The sequence below is a fragment of the Dipodomys merriami genome, unplaced genomic scaffold, assembly GCF_024711535.1.
Source record: "Dipodomys merriami isolate MVZ:Mamm:240054 unplaced genomic scaffold, mDipMer1.0.p SCAF_16, whole genome shotgun sequence".
In the NCBI taxonomy this organism is placed as follows: Eukaryota; Metazoa; Chordata; class Mammalia; order Rodentia; family Heteromyidae; genus Dipodomys; species Dipodomys merriami.
The window spans coordinates 5,640,384-5,663,839 of record NW_027202937.1 but is presented as its reverse complement, the minus strand read 5'-3'; the positions used below and the strand labels follow the sequence as shown (position 1 = coordinate 5,663,839).

At 50.7% G+C, this 23,456-nt stretch overlaps 1 protein-coding gene across 1 annotated transcript in view; it reads right to left on the bottom strand.

Moving 5' to 3' along the window:
• Nucleotides 1–23,456, bottom strand: part of Lrfn2 (leucine rich repeat and fibronectin type III domain containing 2) — a 142,526-nt gene that overhangs the window by 15,291 nt on the left and 103,779 nt on the right. The window contains exon 2 of the mRNA XM_070023360.1: nucleotides 8,875–10,323. Within this exon, the coding sequence (XP_069879461.1) occupies nucleotides 8,875–10,298 (1,424 nt within the window). The 5' untranslated portion in view covers nucleotides 10,299–10,323. The remainder of the gene's footprint in view (nucleotides 1–8,874; nucleotides 10,324–23,456) is intronic.

Here is a 23,456-nt window from a genome sequence, read left to right as displayed (position 1 = left end):
GCCATTTTACCTTGGAAAGAGCCAGGGGAGGAGGGGACAAGACGGGGTCTGAATAATATCCAGTGGGCAATGGTGTTAGAAACATCTCGGCACCACAGTGGGCCAGGGAGCGTTGAGGTTGCCTTTGGACCGGAGCCACCTCCAGCTGGAGCAGGGCAGCCTTGGTCTGCTTGTCTCTGGCCATGCCGCATTTGGTATCCTGCCCACCGCCACCCTAAGTCATCAACAATCTAGGACCTGTCAGAGATGGGTACACACCAGCCCCTTCCTGCTCCAGAGAACAGAGCAGCCATGGCAGCCTTTGCCTGCAATTGCTCTCGGTATCTTTTTGCACTTGGGGCGGCCCAGGGTAGGGGTGTAGATCTCCTCCTCCAGGCAGCCTTCTGAGGAAGGTCAGTCCTCAAGACCTGCTCTCACACTCTCTTGTACAATGCTGAAGGCTGCCAGACTTCTGGGCCCACGAATGCCTTGCACGTGTGGGTATCTCCCTACTGTCTCCCAGGGAGCCGTGAGCTGGGGGAACGCAGGAGAGCCCTGTTCACACTTCCTAGTGCGGCCCAGACCTGACGTCAGGAGCCTACAATCAAACCAGCAGGATGACTCATGGTGAGCGGGAAGAAAGGGGAGATGGAGCGGGAGAAGCGGCACGGAGTGAACCAGGAACATCACTGCACAAAACCAGGGTTAACTATGGAGGAAGATGGAGTGCGTGGGGCAGGCCCCATGGAGAGATGGGTGGATGGCCCTGAGCTGCCCCTGAGCTGCTCTAGACTTCACTCGAAAGTAGCAAGAACCAGACACCAAGGGCAACAGAGCTGTGGCCAACAAGAAGCTGGACTGATTCCAGGGACCCTGGCTCTGCTCTTCCTCTCCCTGAGCTTGTTCAAGCCCTTGGCCATAAATACATCCGCACAGAGCAGCTGGGCTGTAGTTTGCTTTGCAACCTCTCCTGTCTCCTGCGGCCGCCAGGGCTCCCATAACACCCTCCATCACATCAGCATCCCCGGTGGACCAATCCCAGAGGAAGTCACCTCAGCATTCCCCAGACTTCTACGCCTTATATAGACACAAACAAATCCACCTCTAGTGGTGTTACCTCAGGCTCTTTGATCTGCAAAGGGAGGGCTTTTGGATGGGGTCCAGTTCCTAGACCCACTGCAGGCAGGGGTTTAAGACTGAGCGTGAGCGCTCAGAGAGGCAGCCCGTCTCCCCTTTGATTTTATTACCAGACAGAAGCTCCCGTCCTGGGACAGCCCGGGGGTCCCAAAGCCTTTCTCTCTCTGCTCAGACTTTCTCCCTGGCAAGAGGCTGGAGGGAAGGGGCAGGGGAGGAGGGGGGAGGGGGAGGGCCGGAGCAGCCTGGAGCTCACACGCACATGCCATGGCATTTTGACAGTGGTAAAAATACCTCCCGGGTGCTTGGTGCAGGCTGTCAGCTCAGCTGCTACCATCCCAGCCTCCCAGACCCTATGTCTGTGTCTCCCTGCTCCGCCCCCCCCCACCAGGCCTCCACCTCCCTTCCAGGTCCCCCCCACACACACCCCCCAAGTCCCCAACCCCAGTCAAGGCAACTTAGCAGGCCTGGCGTTTGCGTCTACAGTGGGGTTGCCTTCTTGGCTGTCTGCACCAGAAGAAGAGCACATTTGGGTGCTCTCTAGCCCTCCCCTGGGTCTCCACGAGGAAACACAAATCAGCAGATCCAACCAGTTCTGAGAGGGGAGTGGAAGGAGGTGGAGAGGCCAGCCCAACTCAGCTAAGACCAGCTCAACTCCAACTCCATGGGTAGTGTGGCCTCTGAGATTTTTCAGGTTCTTTGTTACACGGCATTATTGTGGCAGGAGCTGGCTGCTCCACTGGTGTCTTCAGGTCTTCACAGGTCCTTAGCTTAGCCTTATCATTCTTCCCTCTGCTCTTTATTCTTTGTAGATTCCACCTAAAGTGGCCGTCCCCACTTCTTCCTTCCAAATCCTGTCTACACCCCAGAACGCAGCTTTTCTTTTGCTTTGCCTGCTCCCAGAACGGCTCAGAATACACTCTTCCCAGCCCAGGTCAGCCACCACTTTAGCGAACCCATGAAAACGCTCAAGAGGACCAATTTCCCTGGCCAGGCATTTACCTTGGAAACTTCATGAGGGCTAATTACTAACCAGAAAGGAGGTTGAACTTGTGGCCCCCAACTCATTCCCAAGTCTGGAGGTTCAGTGTTTAATACCACTTGGTGAGTGGTGTTTCCAGGCCCTTATTTCCTTTAAGTGTTGTGAGGTCAGATCCCCACCCCACAGCGCAGTTCAAGGACACCAACGTGTCCAGGAAGATCCAATCCATCCCTTGTGAATAGCTAATGAGTTATCTGTATCAAGGACTATAGAGCTGGGTTTGCCATTGTGGCCATGTCTCTGTCACTATGACTGGGCGGATGCCTCTCTTTACACCTGGCACGTCTTTCTACTCCCACAACAATCTTGCAGGATGGATGGCACCATTAGTAACGCCCAATCCCACTCAGCTAATGGGCAATAAACATGGCCCCAGAAACAACCTTGTACTTGGTTCTGTCTTTCCACAGGGTCTTTCCAGCCATGCAGCAGAGCCTCACGGAGAGACACACGGAGTGCACGGCAAAACCTGGCCTGGACCTACTGCTCTCTCAGGGAGTTAGGGACTGGACTCCGGGGCCATGTTGCTGCTCAGCTCCAATGGCAGGACATGAATCCCCCTCAGTGCCACTGGGAGAGTCTGAGAAATGCTGATGTGGTCCTTCTTTCCCCTCTTCCCCAGTTTCTCCTACATACCCCTCTCTTCTGCCTGTGGGCTGGCCTTTCAGAAGCAGCCAGTCTGTCCTGGGCTGCGGCTCAAGCACAGAACTTTCTCCTGCCCACGTAGATAGATCCTGCCCTCTCACCTGGCAGTCTGCGATGCCACACTTATTGACACATTTTCCTTCACTCCTTGGTGGAGGTGGTTGTGATTTTTCTGGATCTTCCTGGGGATAAAAGCTGGCATTTTCCTAGATGGGAGATGGGATTGGTGGTTTGGACAGGTGGCTGATTCTTTCTTGGATCAGGACATGGCCTGACAGCCACGGAGCCTGCGGATACTGTGGGAAGGGGCTGCTTGGCTGTCATCGGTCCCTCTTCTCTCAGAACTTTCCTTCTCTACATGAAGAAGATGGACACATCACATGGGTTGGAAGGTAAGCCTGCAGCCTGGCTAAGCCCACCCTGTGCCCGGGGAGCAAGCTCACTGTTCCCTTGACTCCCTCCCCCGCCCCTCCTCCCTCCCCTTCCAACATCACACCTGGTAACAGATGGATGTTCTCAATGACTCTTAGAGACAAGTGTTTGTGAATGATGACACGCAGGCCACTTGACTTCCTGTGTCACACCAGGGATCAGGCTGAGTGGGCTGGGTTGTTGATCTCTTTGGGTGGGGAAGGGTTTACTCTTCCCCCATTTACTTCTCTCCCTTTCTGACATGTGTTCATTAATGCTGGGCCCTTCCTGGATGGGCAGGCTCTAATGATGAAAGCTGTCACACTGTGAGCCCTCTCCCGGCTCAGGGAAACAGGCCAGGATCCACTTGTGAACTAGTGCGTCTGGTATGTCCAACGCCTGCCTGCAATGCTTAGCTGGGTGTACTGAGGGAGGCCAAATGGCCCAGGAGGTCAGCTTGGGCCACCAGACAGCTACAAAGGAACAAAGTACTGCCGATGGCTCCCACCAATACTCCTAGCTATTCAGGAGGCTGAGATCTGAGGATCTGTTTGAAGCCTGCCTGGGCAGGAGAATCCATGAGACCCTTATTTCCAATTAAGCAGCAAAAGAAGTCGAGCCGTGGCTTCACTAAGGAGCATGAAAGCTTCCGTGTCAGTGCCCTGGCCCTGAGTTCAAGCCCCAGTGCCCACCTAAAAACGCAAGGCATAGTTTCACTGGCACCAAATTCCAGTCATGTTTGAGTTACTTCGACTTTGGGATTGTCCACGGCCCCTCCTTCCCTAGACCACGGCCTGGAATCTCATTTTCATTCTGTGTTGCGCTCTCTCTGAGCCTCTACCAATGTCTGCCAGGTTTGGGGGCTCAAGTACCTGTGGGATAAGGAACTCTAAAAGGCCTCAGGGTCCTACACTGGGGAAACATGGTGCACTTAGCCACAGCCACGTTGATTTGTTCATGGGGCTTGGAAGTCTGGAGTTGCAAACCAAGTCAGGCTGCTGGCTCAGCATCCCAGAAGGAATCAGCAGGCCTTTCTGTGTTCCCCCTGGGGACAATTCATTTTCTAACTAGCTTCTGTCTTTGAGTCTCTATTTCTTTCCAAGCACCCACACAGTGAAAACTACAGGAGGCCAGTGGCTGAGTCTGGAATTTCCATAAGGAAATACTGGAGGCAATTAGCTTTCATAAGGAGAAAAGGTTTTCTTAGCTCACTGTTGGGAGGTTCAGAGCCAAGATGCGGTGGCCCCGTTGCTGTGGGCCTCTGGAGAAGGATGCCTAATAACAATAGCCACAAGCAGACCACGAGGGGAAAGTGCCCATCTCCTTCTCCCTGCCCAGGACACACCCACTGACCTCAGAACCTCTCACTAAGCCCCACCCCCAAAGATCCATAGCACCTCTCAGTTCTGCTGTTCCATGGGACTAAGCCTTTACGTGTGCATCCTTGGTGTGTAAATGGGTATGGAGAGGGAACTTAACCAAGCCACAGCAACAATCCTGCTGCTTCCTGGCTATAGGACCCTGGCAGAGCTTTATTAAATTCTTAAGTGAGACAGAGTCTAGAAGCGAAGTCACACAGTACGATCACAATCATATGTGATTGTCCTTACTGTCATACAAGAACTCATTTTGAGAAACAGAGAAGCCACATTTTGAGAGGTCGAATCGGGAGTCTTTATTGGAGAGCCGGCAAATGCAGGCTGTCACAGAGACCTGCAGCCCCTCAAATACACTTAATACTATGAGAAAAATGGAGTCATGCCAGTAGTAAAGCAAAGAAAGAGCAGAAAAACAATCCCCACAAACCAGATCAACTCCAATGGAGAGTTGAAGTGGGATGCCCTGGTGACCAGAGGTGAGCCAGGGGCCAGGGGCCATAAGATACAAGGCAAAATGGCACCTGAGCTGGTCTGGGCCTAAATAAGGTCAGGATCAGGGGGCAGGGTTACAGGAAACTCAAGAGATTCCCGAGTTCAAAGCACAGGACTGACAGGTCCAGTAACCTCTCATCCAAGTCCCTACCCTGCCTATAGGAATTCAGGCACGCCCATCACCTGGATGGGGAACTTCTCTGCCTCTATCATGAAGACAAGATGGCGCCAGTTACCCTATCATCCACCATGTGCCCAAGAGGGCACTGGTATCCTTATTTTATTACTACTCAGCTTCTAGGCTCACACTTAGATTGACCCTAAAACTCTGTAAATCAATCCACTTAAAGAAAGGCTGAATTATAAATCTACTCTTCCTGTTCCATTTCCTTACCCAGGAAGACATACAAAATAATGGCCTTGTTTTATGTTGCTATTACTCTCCTTCCTCCTCCTCCTCCTCCTCCCCTATCTCTTACTCCTCTGCCATGACCCTTGGTCCCTTCTATAGGCCCACAGTATTTGGAGAACTTTCTATGTATACCTCGTCCAGTCTTCATCACTAGACAAAAAAATAAAATGAAGTCACCATTGTCACCTGCATTTTTAACTCTGATGGTTCCATTTTATTTTCATTATATTTATAATTCTAGACTCTCCAGATTCCTAGTCAACAAATAAAAGTGACTTTGAATTCCCATCCTGAAAGTCTATAGAAACACAGCCCTCTCTGCCCTGCCCTGACATTTGTGAGACACCCCAGGGGCACCATTTTGGGGTCATTGGTGTGTTGCTATGTAGATGTTCTCGTCTTCTTCCAATCTTCCTGCACCCTGAGCCCATCACACCACACCTGAGCCAGTGCAGAGCTGCTAAGTTTTTGCCTTTATGCTTCTTATCAAAGTTGAGTCCATATATTAAATTCACAAGGGAAGAAATATACTTATTTTCCAAAGGTCAGTCTCACACATTATCAAAGAAATGTAAATTAAAATGAGTTCCATTTTTTTCTACCTTTCAAACTGGCAAAGATGAAAGGCATTCTTTATATTCCATATCCAAAAGGGTGTGGTCAAAACAGGCAGTGCCTAGAGAGTGTCAGGGTAAATAAATACTTATGTGGAACATGCAAACATTACAATTTACTGGTTAAGCCAATGATTCAACTCCCAAGAAAATAGGTTGAGAAAAATCATTGGGAATGCACTAGTATTTATATATAAAAATACCATCATGACCTTCCATTTTGTATTGATAAATGGCAAATAACTTGAATGTCTAATGATTAAAGATTGCCTAAATCAGTTACCATGGAGCCAAACCAAAAAAAAAAAATGTTTCAATTCCATGGGAACTGAGCAAACGATCACATTCAGTAGACAGGATTAAGCTACAATAATATACACTAGATTGGCCATAAATACAATTAGGATTATATAAAACAGAAAGGTGCTTTCCCAAATACCTCTCTGGTTTAAATGTGGATGGTGGAGAATGAGTAATTTTCATTTCCTTCTTTATATCTTTTCTCCACTTTCCAAATTTTCTACAAAGACTTGACTTTTATAAGTAGAAGAACTCACATATGTATGCTTAAATTTAATTATGTATCTCTACATTTGGAGACCCATGTATGCATGTATGTGCCTCAGATTAATTCCTTTATTCTGTTTCCTTTGCTCCAAGAGACAGGATATTGCTTTCCAGCAGGGCCCAGCATGTGCAAGGAAAGGGAATCCTGGCTGGGCTGTGGTTTCTGGGTACACCCACCCTCAGGCTCCTATACCCTGCTCTTTCCATCAAATATGCTCCCCAAAGCCAGACAACCGGTGGCTCACATCTGTAATCCTAACTACTCAGGAGGCTGAGAACTGAGGATCACAGTTCAAAGTCATCTAGGGCTGGATTCATGAGATTCTTATCTCCAATTAACCATCAAATGTTCAAGTGGCCAAATACTAGACGAGCAAAAAAGCTCAGGGATAGTGCCCAGGCACTGAGTTCAAGCCCCACCCCTCTAACCCCCACCCCACATAAATAGTCAACAATAAGGCTGAGGTGCCCGTGGCCTAGGGGATAAAGTCTGTGTGTTTCTTTCTGAAACCAGTTGTTCTGCATGCATGAAATTAAACACAGAAGATGCTGAAGGACAGCAGATTTTCCTTGAGCCATAGATTCTAAGCCATGTCCTTCCTATTCCCTAGAAACTGAAGCTGGCCTCGGAAGGGATTCATCTGTGTCGGCTCTCCTATCCCGTAGCCTCTGTCTAGTACTCTGATAGATTCTATTTCATCTCTCTACTACCCAGTCTCTCTTTCTACCCAGCCTGGGGAATGACCCCTTGCCCTTCACAGTAACTTTACAAGGTCACTATCATTGTCTCCACTTCCATGAGAAGACTGGAGACCAGAAGGCTCAACTCATGTGGGAAGATGACTCCTTCTAAGTCTCATGAGCAGGGCTCATGCCATCAGAGATCAAGGGCCACGGGCCACCTTTCTCCCCTCCAAGGCTGGGTAGAGGTCTTCTGGAAGGAAGAAGCTGCCTGAGTATGAATCTATGTGGTCCTTGGGGGAAAGAAACCCAGAGCACAGGACATCGGAGGGTCTGACCCTTTGATGCAGCCTTTCCCTGAAGCAGTTGCCTGACTTTTCGGTGATATAAGCCAACCCATTTCTGCTTCCATTTTCTTTCTTTTCTTTTTATTTCCCTCCAGTCATTTTGATTGAATTACCTGTCACCAGATATCCATCCTAAGTCTAACATAAATGATTCCATTTTACAGGTAAAGAAACTAAGGCAGGCCAGGAAAATCAAAGGACAAGCAAGTGGCAGAGCCATGATAAAACCCTGCCCAGCCCCCAACCCCCCTCCCCCCCCACACACACACTTCCAATGATCTTGCTGACTTCAAATGACAGCTTGCAAGTCAGATCCTTTGGCTAAGAGATCCTCACACTGGTCTAGCGCATCAGCCAACTGGTCTCAAAGCATCAAGTTTAGAGACTCACAGTCACCACTGCCCCCTGCCTGGGTCCTTCTATGGCTTCTCTTCAGCTGCCATGTGTGGTCCTTTCCTTCTTCAACTGAAGTAAGGAGACTGGGTCTAAGTAATATGCCTAGTCCTTACAGCCATTCTGGGTGGAGGGGACTTTCCACCCAGCTCTGAAAAGCCTAGAGTTGAGAGAAGCCACTCCTTGAATTTCAGAGGTCATGCTGTTGAGTCTCAGGAGAGCTTTTGCTACAGGAAGAATGCCCATCCTCCATGATCTCCCTAAATGGTTTCATTCACTCTCCTCTGAGGCTTTCTCCCTATATGGTTAAGGCATATCCCTCCCAACCAAGGGCAAGTTTACGCTGACTCCTAAGCTACTTCCCTAGATGGAAAGTTCTGCTGGTACCTGAGCTACTTCCCAATACTGTCTGCTTTGGTTGGGCTTGGGGTACCCCACCCAAATGTGTGGTTTTTGTCTTTACATGCTGTGTGCTAGCTCTGCTCTGGGCTGCTGGTCTTTGAGAGAAGAGTCCACCCACAGCGGCCGGCTCTCCATTAAAGACTCCCGATTTGACCTCTCAAAATGTGGCTTCTCTGTTTCTCCCTACGGAACTCCCTTACAACAAACCTCGAAGCAGCCCTCTCTTTCGATCTCCTCTTACATGCCTAGCGGTGTCACGGCTGGCCCCAGAGGAGGCCTAAAGGTGGGAAGCGCTCCAACCCCTCCACCCTCCATCCCCACTGGCCACCTCCCCTGCCCTTCCTGCGGCCACTCCTCCACAGTACACAGTACCCACCTGTAAATCAGTACCTCGTCGTCGGAGCAGTTGTACTGCAGCTGGTACATCTTCACGCGGGGCGCGGATTTGCTGACCGTCCACTTGACCAGGGCTGAGGTGGTGGTCACATCGGACACCAGCACCGCGCGGTCGGGGGCACTTTTGGGAGGTTCTCCAGCCCCACTGCCTCCTGCGCCCCCTGCGCCCCCTGCTCCTCCCCCCCGGCCGGTCTTGCTAGAGCCCGTGATGTCGGAGAGGCGGGACTTAGGGGCAGCAGTGCGGCTGGTGCTGTTGCTCAGGTGCGGCAGCTGCACGATGGACACCTCCACCGTGGCTGTGGCCTCGCCCGCGGCGTTGGCAGCGATGCAGGTGAAGGCACCGCTGTCCTGAGAGGTGGTGATGAGGATGTCCAGGGTGCCGTTCTCATACACCGCGGTCCTGGAGGAGTTCCCCACCAGGCGGTCATCAGGGGTCACCCAGTGGATGAGGGGACCGGGGTCCCCGATGGCTTTGCACTTGAGCGTGGCCGCCTGGCCCTCCAGAACCAACAGCTTGTGCGTGTGCTGCGTGATGAGAGGAGGCTCGCACACGAACTCCTCCTCACGCACGTGCCAGAAGTAGCGACCCTTGAGCCCCCCCGGCGACCCACACGTCTCCAGGTCGTCTTCCCTCTCCAGTCTCCGCAGCCAGAGCAGCTCACAGTTACAGTGCAGCGGGTTCCCCCCGAAGCTGAAGGACAACGGCGGGGCGAAGGGCGTGGCTGTCAGAGCAAAAGCTTGGGAGCGTGCAAAGATGGGGTCCGGGGGCAGCTTCTGCAGCCGGTTGGAGGTGAGGTCCAGGCGGGCCAGTTTCTGCAGGTCGGCGAAGGTGCCCTCGGCGATGTGGTCCAGCAGGTTGTGGTCCAGGCTCAGCTGGTGCAGGTTGATCATGCGCCGCACCGAGTCCCAGGGCAGGCCGTGGAGGTTGTTGTAGGAGAGGTCCAGGTCCTCCAGCGTCAGCAGGAAGTCCTCGAAGGCGTCGTCGGCGATGCCCCCCAGCTGGTTGTTGTTGACGATGAGGTGTTGCAGGTTGACCAGACCCCGGAGCGTGTCCTCGCCAAGGCTAGGCAGCCGGTTGCTGTCGAGGTGCAGGGAGCGGAGACTCTCGAGGTCCAGGAAGGAGAAGGGCTGGATATGGCTGATGGTGTTCCTGGACAGCGTCAGATCCACCAGGCCGGTCATGTTGGCAAAGTCCTGGCGGCCGATGTGGATGATGAAGTTCCCTCCCAGGCGTAGCTCCACCGTCCGGCGATCGATGTCGGGGGGTACGAAGAGCAGTCCCTTGGAGGGGCACAGGGTCCCCAGTGACTCAGACAGGTTCTGGCAGACACAGTACTTGGGGCAGGCATCGACTACAGCAAACGCCATGCCAAATGCCAGCAGCCCACCAAGCAGGGTCTCCATGGTCTGGTCACTCAGGCCTCCGTGCCTGGAAAGAAGGGACACAAGGTCAAGGTCAAAAAGGAACTCCCTAATGTCCTTGCCCAGAGCTTCCGCCTCCCCTTCCTGCCTCCCTTCCTCCCCTCTCACAAATCCACTGCCTGAGGAGTTAGCAGAGAATGTGCTCTGGCAAGATCTCCTGTCTTCTAATGCAAGCTCTCTAATTCAGTTCTACTTTCATCTGTTTTTTTTTCCCTAGTGTTTGTCATCTTGAACATACTACTTCATTCATCCATTGATGGTGTTTATTTACTATTTCTTCTAGTAACTCCAGGAAAGCATGAATTTTTGTCTGTTTTATGAGTTGCTATGTCCCAAGCATCTAGTACAATAGTTGGAACAAGGTAAACCCTCGGACAATATTTCTTGGATGGATGGGTAGATGGAAGGATGTATGTAGGGACAGATGGATAGATAGATGGATGAGTGGATGGATAGATGACAGATGGATAAGTGGGTGGATGAATAGGTAGATGGACGGAAGCATGGACAGATGGATGAATGGATGATTGGATGGATAGATGGATAAATGTATGTATGTATATATTGATGACTGGATGGATGGATACATAGACAGATGATGGAGGCATGCATACATGAATGAATAGATTGGATGGATGGGAAGACGACCCAACTTAGTGGTTTATCCAAAAACCATTGAGTTTGAAAAGGTGTTAAGGCTGTCTTTTGAAGTACAGTATTACCATTTTAGTTGGTTTAGACTTAGTATGAAATGAAATAGGACTAGAATTCTTCATTAACAAAGATATGGACAAGAAAGGAGTTGGCCCTGAGAGATGCCAGGATTGGTAGGGGCGTGGCTTTGGATGATTTTCTTTACTGAGGGGAATTACATAGTTCACAATGCTTTGAGAATTCATGACACTGAAGAATGGGGTGAATAGGGAGACAAAAGAATGAACTTGTCATGGCGGGGGTGGTAGGCTTCAGAAGCAAGGGAAGGATTACAGATATACACGCACAAGGATTGGCCAGGAGCTCACGGTCTCATTGGCTGTCACAGAGTGTTCCCTAATGCTCTGCCTTCAAGATACCCTATGCTAAATGTCCTGTCCTCTACTGGGTATTTTCTCCTTGGAACCCAGCCCACTCTCATCTCCTCCATATTTTACCTGCTCATCTTGTTTGTTTCTCTTCTATGTTAGGGGCAAAGCCCTAAGAGGAAGGAGGTTACTTTTATTGAACACGCTATGCTCAGGGCCAAGACACCACCTAGGATTTAGTAGCAGTTTTACATGGATGAACACCTGGTACAGTAGGAGACAAGGGTGTGTGTGTGTGTGTGTGTGTGTGTGTGTGTGTGTGTGTGTGTGTGTGTGTGTGTGTGTGTGTGCGTGTGTGTGTGTGTGTGTGATTTGGGTCTTAAGAGTTTTCTCATGCCCCCTTATTATATCAAATTTATATAACTTCTTTCTGGAGTGCTGAAAATAACCAGTTGGGTTGGACTCTGGGAAAGCCTTGCACACCAGTTGTGTGGCATCTTACCGACTAACATCTCTTAAACTGCCTTCTGGAATTGCTAATGATGGATCCACAGAAGTGGCTTCTGAGGTCAATAAGGTGCTGAAGTGTGGCCTTCTCATTTGCCCTTGCGAGAGCACTCTGCAAATTAACAAGTTCAGAAGAGTTGAGAAAAACTGCTGTAGTAAAGATACTGGATTAATGCTTAAGTCTGCATTATTCTTGTTTTTGAGGAATTAGAGTTCTAGACATCTCAGTTTGAGAATCATTAGTATGTTGTAGTATTTATTTATGTGCTGTGTCTGGGACTTGAACTCTGGCCCTGGGCACTGTCCTTTAGTTTTTTTCACTCAAGTCTAGCACTCTACCATTTGAGCAATGGCATATTTTTTTGCAGTTAATTGGAGTTGAGTCTCACAGACTTTCTTTTCCTAGCTGGCTTTGAACCATGATCCTCAGATCTCAGCCTCTTGACTAGCTAGGATTATAGGCGTGAGCCCCAGCAGCTGACTCATTCACAGTTCATGATATATGGAAGCCTTCCATCTGTCACTTGTCTCTGTGTGCTAATGGCTTCTAGCCTTCGAGGTCCCTATTTGATTGGGGCCTAATAAAACCTATGGAATCTTCTCCATCCACTTGACTGGGCCATAATAGAACACATGAAATCTTCTACTTTCAACACTAGCTCCTCTAGGGATTCCCACCTATCCTTCCCTAGTCCCCTTGACACAAAACAGAATTGTGATAGTCCTCTGACTACAGTGGCTGCCCAGTAGAATTGGGTGGTATCTAGTGCCCAATGGGATGCAGGAGAGATACATCCAAGGGTGCCCCTTGGTGACAAAGCCTGAAGAGGCTGTGGGTATAGGTAGGAAGGGGTGAAGGACAGGTGAGTGTTGTGTGGCTCCATGAGGAAGGCATGGAACCAGCAGCTCTTATCAACGAATGCCACCGTGTTCTAAAACTAAGCAACACCGACCCGTATTTTCTCTCAGGTCACACCTGGAAAGTGATCATGTTTGTGAGGTTCACATGGGTCTAGGCTCAAGGCTACCCCATCAGTTGTGCTAGCCCCTCGGTTTGTCCCTCCCCAACCCCGGCCTCTCTACCAGCTGTGTCCTGGGACCCTGACCCCTAGGGACCAGATCAGTGCAATATGCACTTGTCTTGCTAACAGCATCCTTTGGGGCTGGAAGGCCCCAGGATGGCAGCATGCAAGGAAGGCACTTTCAGATGCTCATTCTGAAGCTAGACGCATGCAGCCCACTGCCTCACACCGCTCTGTCTTTGTTAATTATGCCAAATGAATCACATTATAAAAAAAAAGAGTTTGTTGAGGATTAACCAACATCTAATGAATTCAAATCTATGACATAATAGAGCCGGGTAAATATATTTTAAGCAATCAGTGTGCAAGATTACTGACAGAGAAGTGACTATTGCATCTTAATTAAAGTTGTATTCTGAGAACTGTCAATGCATCGCCCTCACAGCCAAACAAAGAGTAGTTTAAACTTCCACTGGAGAAGAAGACAAAGGACTGGATGGGTGCCTGACCAGGGCTGGGCTGGGGTTCCCTCCTGGTTGCAGGTAGTTGAGACTAATGCTGGAAGGAGGGGCTCTGGCCTGAGTCTCTCTGAGAAGTTCCCCGGGGACAGAAAGTGGAGAGCAGGGAGAGGTGGCCATGAGAAAGCCAAAGCTGAGACTAGAGGGGAAAGACAGATGAAAAGCGTGTGGTGGGGCTGTGGGATTTTCTGTGTGTGAACAAAGCTGGTAGAGGCAGGCAGGGATGGAGGAATCCGAGTACGAATGTGGCTGGGCACAGGAGCCTGGTATCCAATGTCCAAATCAGCCTTCAGAGCAGGAGGGCCTCCGCAGAGGAGAAGGGCTGCCAGCTTGTATAGAGTAGCAGGCAGGAGGTGGCCAGGTGAGGCAGACTGGGAGGAAGGTTGTGGGGAGTCCCCTCTTCCCCACAGTGCTCCAGAGTCAGCCTGATCTTGGGTGTTCACCACAGACAGTGACTCCCCAACTTTGATTGGATTTCCTCGCATGCTTCTTCCAAACGTGCATGGGGGAATGCAGTATGTGTCCCCAGTGGGTGTTCCTTGGGGGACTGAACCACCTGCCCACTCCTACCTTGTGGTGGTCCTGAGTCCTGTGGTCTTCTCTCAACCACTAGCAAGTGGGTTTTTGTTGGTTCCCCCCCCCCCCCCCGCGCCAAGCTTCCCCTGGAAAGAAGCACAGCTGACCCCAGGGATTGCCTGGTCTCAGGCCATTCTGAGTAGAGGAGGCTGCTGCAGGCCTCATCAGGAGCTGATTGCTCCACTATGGAATGGCTTAGGAACTGGCGCTGGACCAGCTGTTCCTCTATGTTTGCGTTTTTTTTCTGCTTGGGGAAAAGACTAGAAGGAACATCGGTGTACTCAGAAGGAGAGGCTGGTTGATTCAGAAAGACACAGCTGTCAGGACCTGGTGGTAATGAGTCACTCACCACACATGCGCACACGTGTGCGCACACACACACACACACACACACACACACACACACACACAGAGCAAATATAGCCTTGTGGGTCTAGGCTGTGGGTTTATAATCCAAGCTTCCAGATGGAGTTTTCTATTTAAAACAACAGGAACAAAGAAAGATGAGGACAGTGGAGAGTGCTGGATGTAGAGGCAGGAAATCAAAATGAAAACTCTCTGGCTGGAAGATGTGAGACCCCAGGCTTTCGTCCCTTCTCCCTGCTCCCAAGCTGTCTCCGTGGCTGAACCACCATGAGCCGCTCCAGACACAAGAAACAACAGTTAGCAGATGGCTGGTCTCTCTATGTAAGCTGTCTCTCCATCTTGATTTCCATTTAAAAGATACCTTAGCAACCAGCCTGAGCCACCCGCCCCCTTGGTAAGTCCCTCCTGCCTGTAAATCAAGTACGAGGCTTGTCTCCAACTTCAGGTAAAAAGACCCACCCCTCCAGGGTGCTCCTGGCTGGGTGAGCGTGAATTAATAAGAATGGGAGGGGCTGGGGAAAGGAGGCAGCCATCTACACCTGCATCTCCTTTTTTTTTTTTTTTTGCCAGATTCCCCTCCCAGACTTTTGCTACTCCCCATAAATCACAAGCCTGATCAAGAGGAGCACTGGAAGAAGCAGAGGCTCTGGGGAGAGGCCTGGGGGGTAGGTAGGGAGGAAATCTGACTTCCTTCCGTGTGGACGGGGCGGGGAGGGGTGGGTAGTACGGGGGCCCAGGATACCCACAGATTCCCAAAATGATCATATACACTTCCTTCTAAGGGCAAGGAAAATGAGTTGGCATGGGGAAGCTAGTTTTCTGAGTGCTGACACTGTCCACTCAGCATAGGGATCCTTCAAGAACCTTGAAAAGAGGAGGGAGGCAGTGCCACGTGTGGGAAGGGGTGAGGGGTGGGGTGGGGTAGGGTGGTCCTTGGGTGCAGATTGCTCCTTGCTTGGCCCGAGGCACAGCCTCTGATCTTGGAGAGCCACACGTTTGATGGTCGAAACACGGCTTGTAAAGGCCATTGCCCTAGAAGGTGCCCACTTCATGGCTACAGAAAGACAACCCACCATACAATACGGGCCTGTGCTGTCCCTTACGTGAAGCGGGGGGGGGGACAAGAGCCGCATTGTGGACCACCCCCAAACCTTTTCATAAGCCATGCTAAAGAAAAATCAAGCTGACTCTGGTAGGATGGACAATAGCAAAGGAGAGAGAACTCGTGTCTAAAACATCCAAAGGGAGCCCGCTGAGGCCCTGCTTAAACTTCTACTGTCTGAAACAAGCAACTGCTATCAAAAGCACATTATTATTAGGCCTTGAACAGCTTCCTTCACTCTCCCAGGCATATGTGTCTGTGTTAGCAAGGCTGTAATGGCTTTTATTGTGCTGCAAGGTGATTACATGTTTGCCTGCTTCTATTCCTGTTCACCTGGGAACCCCTTCCTGGCAGGGACTGTAATTTTTGTTCAGCTCTGAATCCCCAGTGGCAAGCCATGTACCTGGCACTGGGTAGGCAGCTGGGATGCGTGAATCCCTGTGTGGATGGATACCCAGTCTTCTTGCACGGATCGCCACAGTCCCCGACACTTCTGGCAGGCTGGGCTTTCTGTTCTGCATCAGGAGCATGCATGCTTACACCTGCCGGGCAGGCCAGGCATGCTGGGAGTGAACAGCACCCCTGGCCAAAGCCAGTGGGGGACCAAGAGGATGGGCACCTTACAACCTCCTCAGCCCCCAGCGGGAACAATCTTGAAGCACATTCTAAATTGTCTTCTAGAGTACATATTCCAATGGGGCTCAGTTTCCCCTCAGGCACCTGCTCTGTAGGCCTATATCAGGCCCACCTCCATTCTGCCATCTTATCTCCCCATTTCTCTTCTCTTTATTGTCCCCTGAAATCACCACAGGAGTGAAAAGCACTTACACTCTCAAATCCTTGCTTCCAATCACTGTTCCACTTCTGAGGAATTTAGCCCAAGGCAAACATGTTAATTATAACTGTCATTCTATAAAGCAGCCAATCACCTGGGCTACCGTGGCAATGTGAAACGCGGGGAAATAAAAAATGACAGGAAAACCACGTACTGTCTCATCAATGACTAAAGAGAAGAAAAAAATGAGTGATTTATGCGGGGAGGGGTTGTGGAGACCTCAACTCACACGAATCATTGATCCTGATTGTTCTACCCAGGATGACCCGCACTGTGGAGCAGGGTGCCTCTGTCTGTCTATCTGTCTGTCTGTCTGTCTGTCTGGAGACACGGGTGAAGCCTGTGTGGTTACTGAGTGACTGGTTGTGAATGGTGGAAGGTCTACCTGGAGTGTGAATGTGAAGGGGGAGGGAAGGGCGTGAGGAGGTCGTTATGTGATAGCAGGTGTGCGAGACTAAGGGTGTGTGAGTGAGGGGTGGTTGCGTGAATGGAGGGGAGTGAACACTGGCCAGGTGGGGCTGTGTGGGAGAAGGAAGGCTGGACACACACACAGCATGGATGAGAATGGAGGATGGGTGTGAGGAGGAGGGGGCCGGCCCAGAGTTCGTTTGTTCAGTTTGTTCGTTGGGAACAAATGCTATTTACCATCAACTTCCTGCTCTCGACTTCCCATGGATTCCCATGGCTTCCTGTGATCTGTGTCCGGGTTGGTGACACGGATAGCGGATGCGGGCAGGTCTCCAGTCTGGGTCTACGGCTCAGGCTTACCCAATTCCCACCCGTCAGCCTCCCCTCCTCCCTCAGGATGCAGATGTAGGCGCTCTGGTCAATAAAATTGTGTTTCAACGTGACTGTCAAGTTCAAGGTTCTTTAAAATCACCTCTGCTCTATGTTCTTTTGGAGGTCACCACTTGCAGTCTCGAGCCTGCTTATCACCATTGTCACCTGGGTGAGGTGACGCAGCAGGCTGAATTTCCAGCCATCACAGCCTCTCTGGTGTAGATCACACACTTTCCAGCAGATCCAAACCAGACACCTGAGCCGGGGCCATCCACAGGCCTTCCGGCCTCACCAGTGCCCTCTGCTGGCGAGGGGCTGGGAAGCCCCCCCCACCCCCTTCCCCTAGTATCACCAGCTAGGGGCAGCCTCAGGGCTGATCCTCTCCAGGGCTGGTGAATGGAAAGCACTGTGGGGTGAGTAACTCCACACAGGAGGTGCAAGGAATCACACAGAACTCGTTTCCAGTGGACGGGGAAAGGTTCACGCTGTGATTTACTCTCCTCATTATATCTGACTCGGGTGAAAATAAAAATTGCCTTTCCTTGTGCCAGCTACAGGCCAGAGGAGAGACACAAGGTAGACAACACGAAGGTCCACCATGGCCAATGGGATGGATACAGATTTAAAGGTCACCAGAAGAAGGGTGTATTTCTTTCAGTAAACTTCTCCCCCCCCCCCACACACACACCAAATTCAGGGCTCTGTCTCCCTCGGGCTTGGGACCACAGAGGGGGGAGGGCTGTGCTGAACTCAAAGTCTTGGATTTCAGGCCCAGACTCCGAGAGTTGCATATACCAAATCCAGCCACCTTCCTCCATGTGCCAAGCAAAGAGACGTGGTGAAGGGCAGAGGAGATTTATTCTGTGGAATAAATGTAAGAAAGCACATTGACCCATCTATAGCTGCATTCAAGGAACAGACCTGAGCTTTAGGTTTTATACACAAAGAACAGGGGTAGGAGGAGGGAGGGATGCAAAAGGATTGAACCACCCCAGTCATGGCTATGGTCAGGCTGGCCATTGTCTCGGTCTTTGTCTCTGGAAGGATTCATGAAGTTGTTATCACTTTGTTACTAGAGGTGAATGAGAACAAACCAGCCACTGCTGGGGTGGGTAGGGGGTGGGTGGGTGGGGTGCGGCCTGTCCTGAGCTTTGGGCCATTCTCTTCCTCTGGGGACAGTTTTGCCTTGTGCCATTAGATGCTGATCTCTGGGCAAACCCTGTCCTTCCTGGGAGTGATTGCAAAGTGACCACCAAGAGAGGATTAGAGCAGAAACTCATGCAACAGTGGAGACAGAGGAGGTAAGCTATGTTATTGTTAATTCATGAGCACAGCAAAAGCAGCTTTTGAGCACTTTTTACCATGTCTCTCCCTCAGACTGTGGCTCTCTGAGAACTGGAGCATGTCTGGTTTTTACAGCCCAAGGACCAGCCGCAAAGGACTGCCCCTAGATCTGAGGCTGGTGTTCACAGTCCTGTCTTGCCTGCTGAGCCCTGGACTGGTCTCCCTGCTCCTGCCTCACTGGCCAGCATGACCCACACCGAAGATCCTGAAAGCCTACAGGCGGCGCCAGAGATAAACTATTATTACACACCAAGTCCCCAGTTATCACCCCTCTCTGATACCATGTGACATCGCACATCGCCTACTTGATCATTCATTCCTAATAACACACAGAACGATTACAACAGATAGAACTTCGAGCTTTACTTCTCGACGAGCATCTGTCTGTGTGCTTCAGTTCAGCGGTGAGTGAAGACAGGGAAGTCCCCTCGGGATGAGAACCTATCACAGACAACGAGATCCCATGACACTCTTTCAAAATCTGGTCTTTCCAGAGCCCAGAGCAAGATCCTTACTGGCTGGCCCATCTGAACTTACAGAAGACCTAGATATATGTAAGTAAGATATCTTTTTTAAATTATTTTTTAAGCGGGGATCAACTTTATCATTTTAGAGCCCCTGCAAATGTCCTCCGTAAGCACAAGTCACAGGAAAAAGCCGCCATGGGAAAAGCTGGATCTGTGGGATCCCCAGTAAGCTGTCTTGTCTGACATGCCCAGCCAGCTCTGGGGTGGCTCCAGCCAGTCCTCAACGGGAAGGGGGAAATGGGGAAGGACATCCAGAGTGGACAGGTGCTGAGCAGATAGGCCATCTCTGTTCTCACTGCACCTGCTACAGATCCTTCCCAAAGACCCAGTACTGGACACAGCTCTCTTCCCCCTTTTCTCTACTTTGCAAGAGAATGGGTCAAGTGCCTTTTTTATGTAGTTCTTTTGTGTCCCCTAGTTCTGGGGAGAAGGGGAAGAGAGACATTACCTATCCAGGTGCTGAGAGGAAGCAGCTTAATGAGGAGATTGCTGATAGACACTCAAACAGGGTTAGCAGAGTCAAGAAAGTTGGGGGGCAGCACCCGCAGGCTGGCCTCAGAGGGGAACCCATTACCCACTCACTGCTGGCTTGAAAGGCAGAGGTAGAAGGAAGGATTAGGAGCTCAGACAGGCAGACTTGGGAGAAGAAATGGCTGAAGAGCTGAGGTCTAAAAGACAGAAGCCACAGATAATGTGCAGACTGGAAGGGAAGTAGTCAAGAGAGTAAGCATCACAAGTGCGCACGCGCGCGCGCGCACACACACACACACACACACACACACACACACACACACACACACACACACACACACACGGCCTGGCCACACCCCATCTGAACCCAGTGGTCCAGACAGAGTAGACTTGTGGGACACAGAGTAGAGCCAAGAAAACGTGCAGTTTCTTCAAAGGCATCGATGGAGGATGATCAGCAGGAAGGAAGGAATCAGAGACCTTCTCTCTCATTGTTTCCCAAATGAGTTGCTGCATAACAGAACCACTGGAAGGTATGAGAAGGAAGAAGGAGGGGAGACAAAAGAGGAAGAAGAGAAGCGTGAGCGTCATCTGTTGGAAACTATAAACCCCGCAGACCCGGGCAGTAAATACGAATTCAATTTGCTTTAGCCATTTGCAGAATTCAGCCTTCTAAGGCTCTGACAGGCTGATCAGATAAAAACTGCTGTTGCCACCAGGATGACACATTTAAATTTTTATTGCAAACACCAGGCTCCATTACCCTGGGATTGGCTCTCTGCGTTCCTAATCGCCTCTGCCTTCGTGTTGGAACAGGAGGGTCCCGACTCTCACTTGCAGGGCAGCAGGAAGTTCCATGGGCACGGCCGACACGTGAGCTGGGCTCTGTCCTAGCCCTGACTTAGACTTCCACCTGCCCCACTTTTCCACTATGGACCTCATTTTCCTCAAGCAGGGCAATATGGCTGAATGGAGAAATGGACATTCAATTAAGTTCATCCCCAGCTCTGCTTTGATAAGGTCTGGGTAGCAAGCAATGAAATCTCAGTCCATTTTCGTTCCATCTGTGAGACGATGGGGTAGGCGGAAATAGGTGCACAGATGCGGTGATACCTGGGCATAGAACCTTCAGAGCGTGCAGGCGTGCCCTTTAAATCTTAAAGAGGTATAGGATTCGCCAGGCGTGAGTAGCTCACAACTGCGATCCACAACTCTACTCTCAGGAGACTGAGATCTGAGGACAGTGGTTCAGAGCCAGCTCAGGCAGAACAGTCCACGGTACTCTTATCCCCAATTAAAGGGCAAAAATCTGAGAGCAGAGTTGTAGCTCAAGTGGTAGAGCACCAGCCAAGTGAGAGCTCAGGAACTCCAGGATCTGAGCTCAAACCCCCAGTACTGGCACCAAACCAAACCCAACCCAAACAAAAAAGTGGTATTGGTGCTCATGGGACTGTTTCCCCCCTTCTCCTCCCTCCGCCTCTGACCCTGCCATCCCTGCCCCGCTTTCTCTTGCTTGGACCCCTGCCTCCACCCGCCCAGACCTCTGCCTTTCCTGTGCGTTCTGGATACGCGATGTTCTCATTAGTGTTGCATCTTGTGTGACATGTCGGGAGTGAGGGGCGCAGGCAAGTGACATTTGTTGGTATTTTCAACTGCAATGAAAACAAACAGATTGTACTGGAGGTAAATGTCAAAGGCCCTTCCGCGTTCTGCCAGGGAGACAGGAGTACCTCCTTTGGGGGATATAGCCTCTTCCACAACCCCATGCTCGTGAGAGACGCTGATCATGCCAGGAGCCTGCAAGGAGGGGCAAATGTGCTGTGTTTGGCCAGTGTATGGCCTCATCCCATTGTGGGAAGACCTATTCCACACAGGTACTACCTAACAGAGAGCCTATTTATCACCCACCCAGCCATGTAGAGGGAACTCCACACAAACGGCTCTGAAATAGATGCTAGGGGAAAAGCAATACTGACACACACAAGGCACATTCTATGTCCAGGGGGTAGACCTCCATTGGGGAGAAGATGAAGGATGAAAGCATGACATAAGAAGGAAGTGTTGATCATTCTTAGGAGCACAAAATTCTCCGCACGCTCGGATGAAAGTGCAGAGGGAGGATGGGGAAGCAGATGGAGGTTTGACCGTAAGACATCAAAGATGAGCTGGGAGCTGGTGGCTCACACCTGGAATCGTAGCTACTCAGGAGGCTGAGATCTGAGGCTGGATGTTCAAAGTCAGCCCAGAGAAGTAAAAGCCCACGAGATTCTCCTCTCCCATTAACCAGAAAGAAAACCAGCAGTGGCTCCAGAGGTGGAGTGCTGGTAGTGAGTACAAAAAGTCAAGCAAGAGCAGGAGGCCCTGAGTTCAAGCACCCAAAAGACATGAAGGAGGGATGTTTTGACAGGTACAGCGAGGTCTGTGCCTGACACTCACGTCAGAGGTGGCATGAAAACACAGTCACACACATGCTCACCAACTTTACTGCTATTGTTCCTAAGGCAACCTCTACCACAAGAGTTCAAGCTGAGGAGCCTAATCACCCAGCAGTGGAACTCTGGTCAGCTTGTTTGATTCCTTAGTCCATGCAGAGGTCCCAGGGTGGATGCATGCTGGATTTCCTGGGAGCATGTTTGTTTTTTCCCTCTGTGAAGAGTGTCAGAGCCTTGATTAGCTTCCACAAGTTCAACTCTCCCCAAGTTCAGCTCTCACCCGACAAGTCAGCCAGAAAGGGGACTAGATCTTGAATCATGACTTAAGCAACTGAATCTGCTGCATAAATCGAGGTTAGCAAGTTACAGATGCGGCCCTCTGTGCTCGCTCTAATGCTTGACACCTGGGTTACATGCTGAATCTAGGAACAGTCAAGCAGCTCTGGCTCAGGAATAACAGGGAGAAAGACAGGGCAAGCCTCTACCCAAGGGCAGGAGTGTCACTGTCTGCTTGCGTCTGGCCTGCTGTGATTGAATTATCAGCCCTGTCACTTAATGAGCATCTCTCTGGGCTGGCCACGGGACCTGTGTGTGGGAGAGCTGACATTTCATTACTGGGATGCTGTGGTACTGTGTTCATCCTGGTTCCCTGACAATTATAAGCAGGGACTGGCGGGCCAAGCAGCATTCAGTGAGAGGCTCATCGTAGTAGGAACACACAAGTCCTCTACCATCCCGGTATAGCCAGGGAAGACAAGGATCCTTCGAAGGAGATGCCACAGTTAAAGAGGGATGCTGGGTTTGGATGTTCCCCTGGGTCTGGACCAGTCTGGCTGCAGAGAGATGATGAGAAGAGACCAATGGCTCCCTATCAGCTTAGGAATGGGGAAGAACTCCACAGGAACCATCATCCCTCTCCTGGGCTTTTCCAAGAAGGCTCCTCCCATTATGGACATCCCTGGTCACTCTAGAGATGATTGTTATTACACACACACACACACACACACACACACACACACACACACACACACACACGGAGAAACCGAGGCACAGGAGAAAGGCAGGGGCTGGTCTTACCTCTCAGTGACAATCTTCTGGGAAAAAAGGAAAAAGCAGAGAGTAGGATTGTATCTTGATGTAGAATGAAAGGAACACTTCAGGTTGTGACTTTCCCTAAACTCCTTGATTTATTCCATGGAGTCCAGAAAGCTCACGCAACAAGCTAAAGGGCTTCGAGAAGAGCGATGTGGCCATAAGCAGGAGAGAAATGACTGACCCTAACGGTGTGTGGACGCACCATGAAGCCAACTGCTTGAAGGGTGCAAAATTGTCCCAAGTACTTTCCCAGCACAATCAGGGAGGAGGAGGGCGAGAAGGGCCAGGAGATGGAGAGAGAGAACACAGTGAACTTCAGAAAGAGAAATTCTTGCGTTCCAAACCAGATGAGCGATTTGGTTATAGCCTTGGGCTAGAAGAAGATTGCAGAAGAAGAGCATGGAAGAAGGGTGGCCCCTTGCCAGCTAGATCCAGACCATGATAGAGGAGGGGACAACACCTTTATGGTCCCCTCCAGGCCAAAGAAGGGTCCTTGTCACCACTTCAGGCAGAGACTACAACTCTCTAAGAAGGGACCAAAGG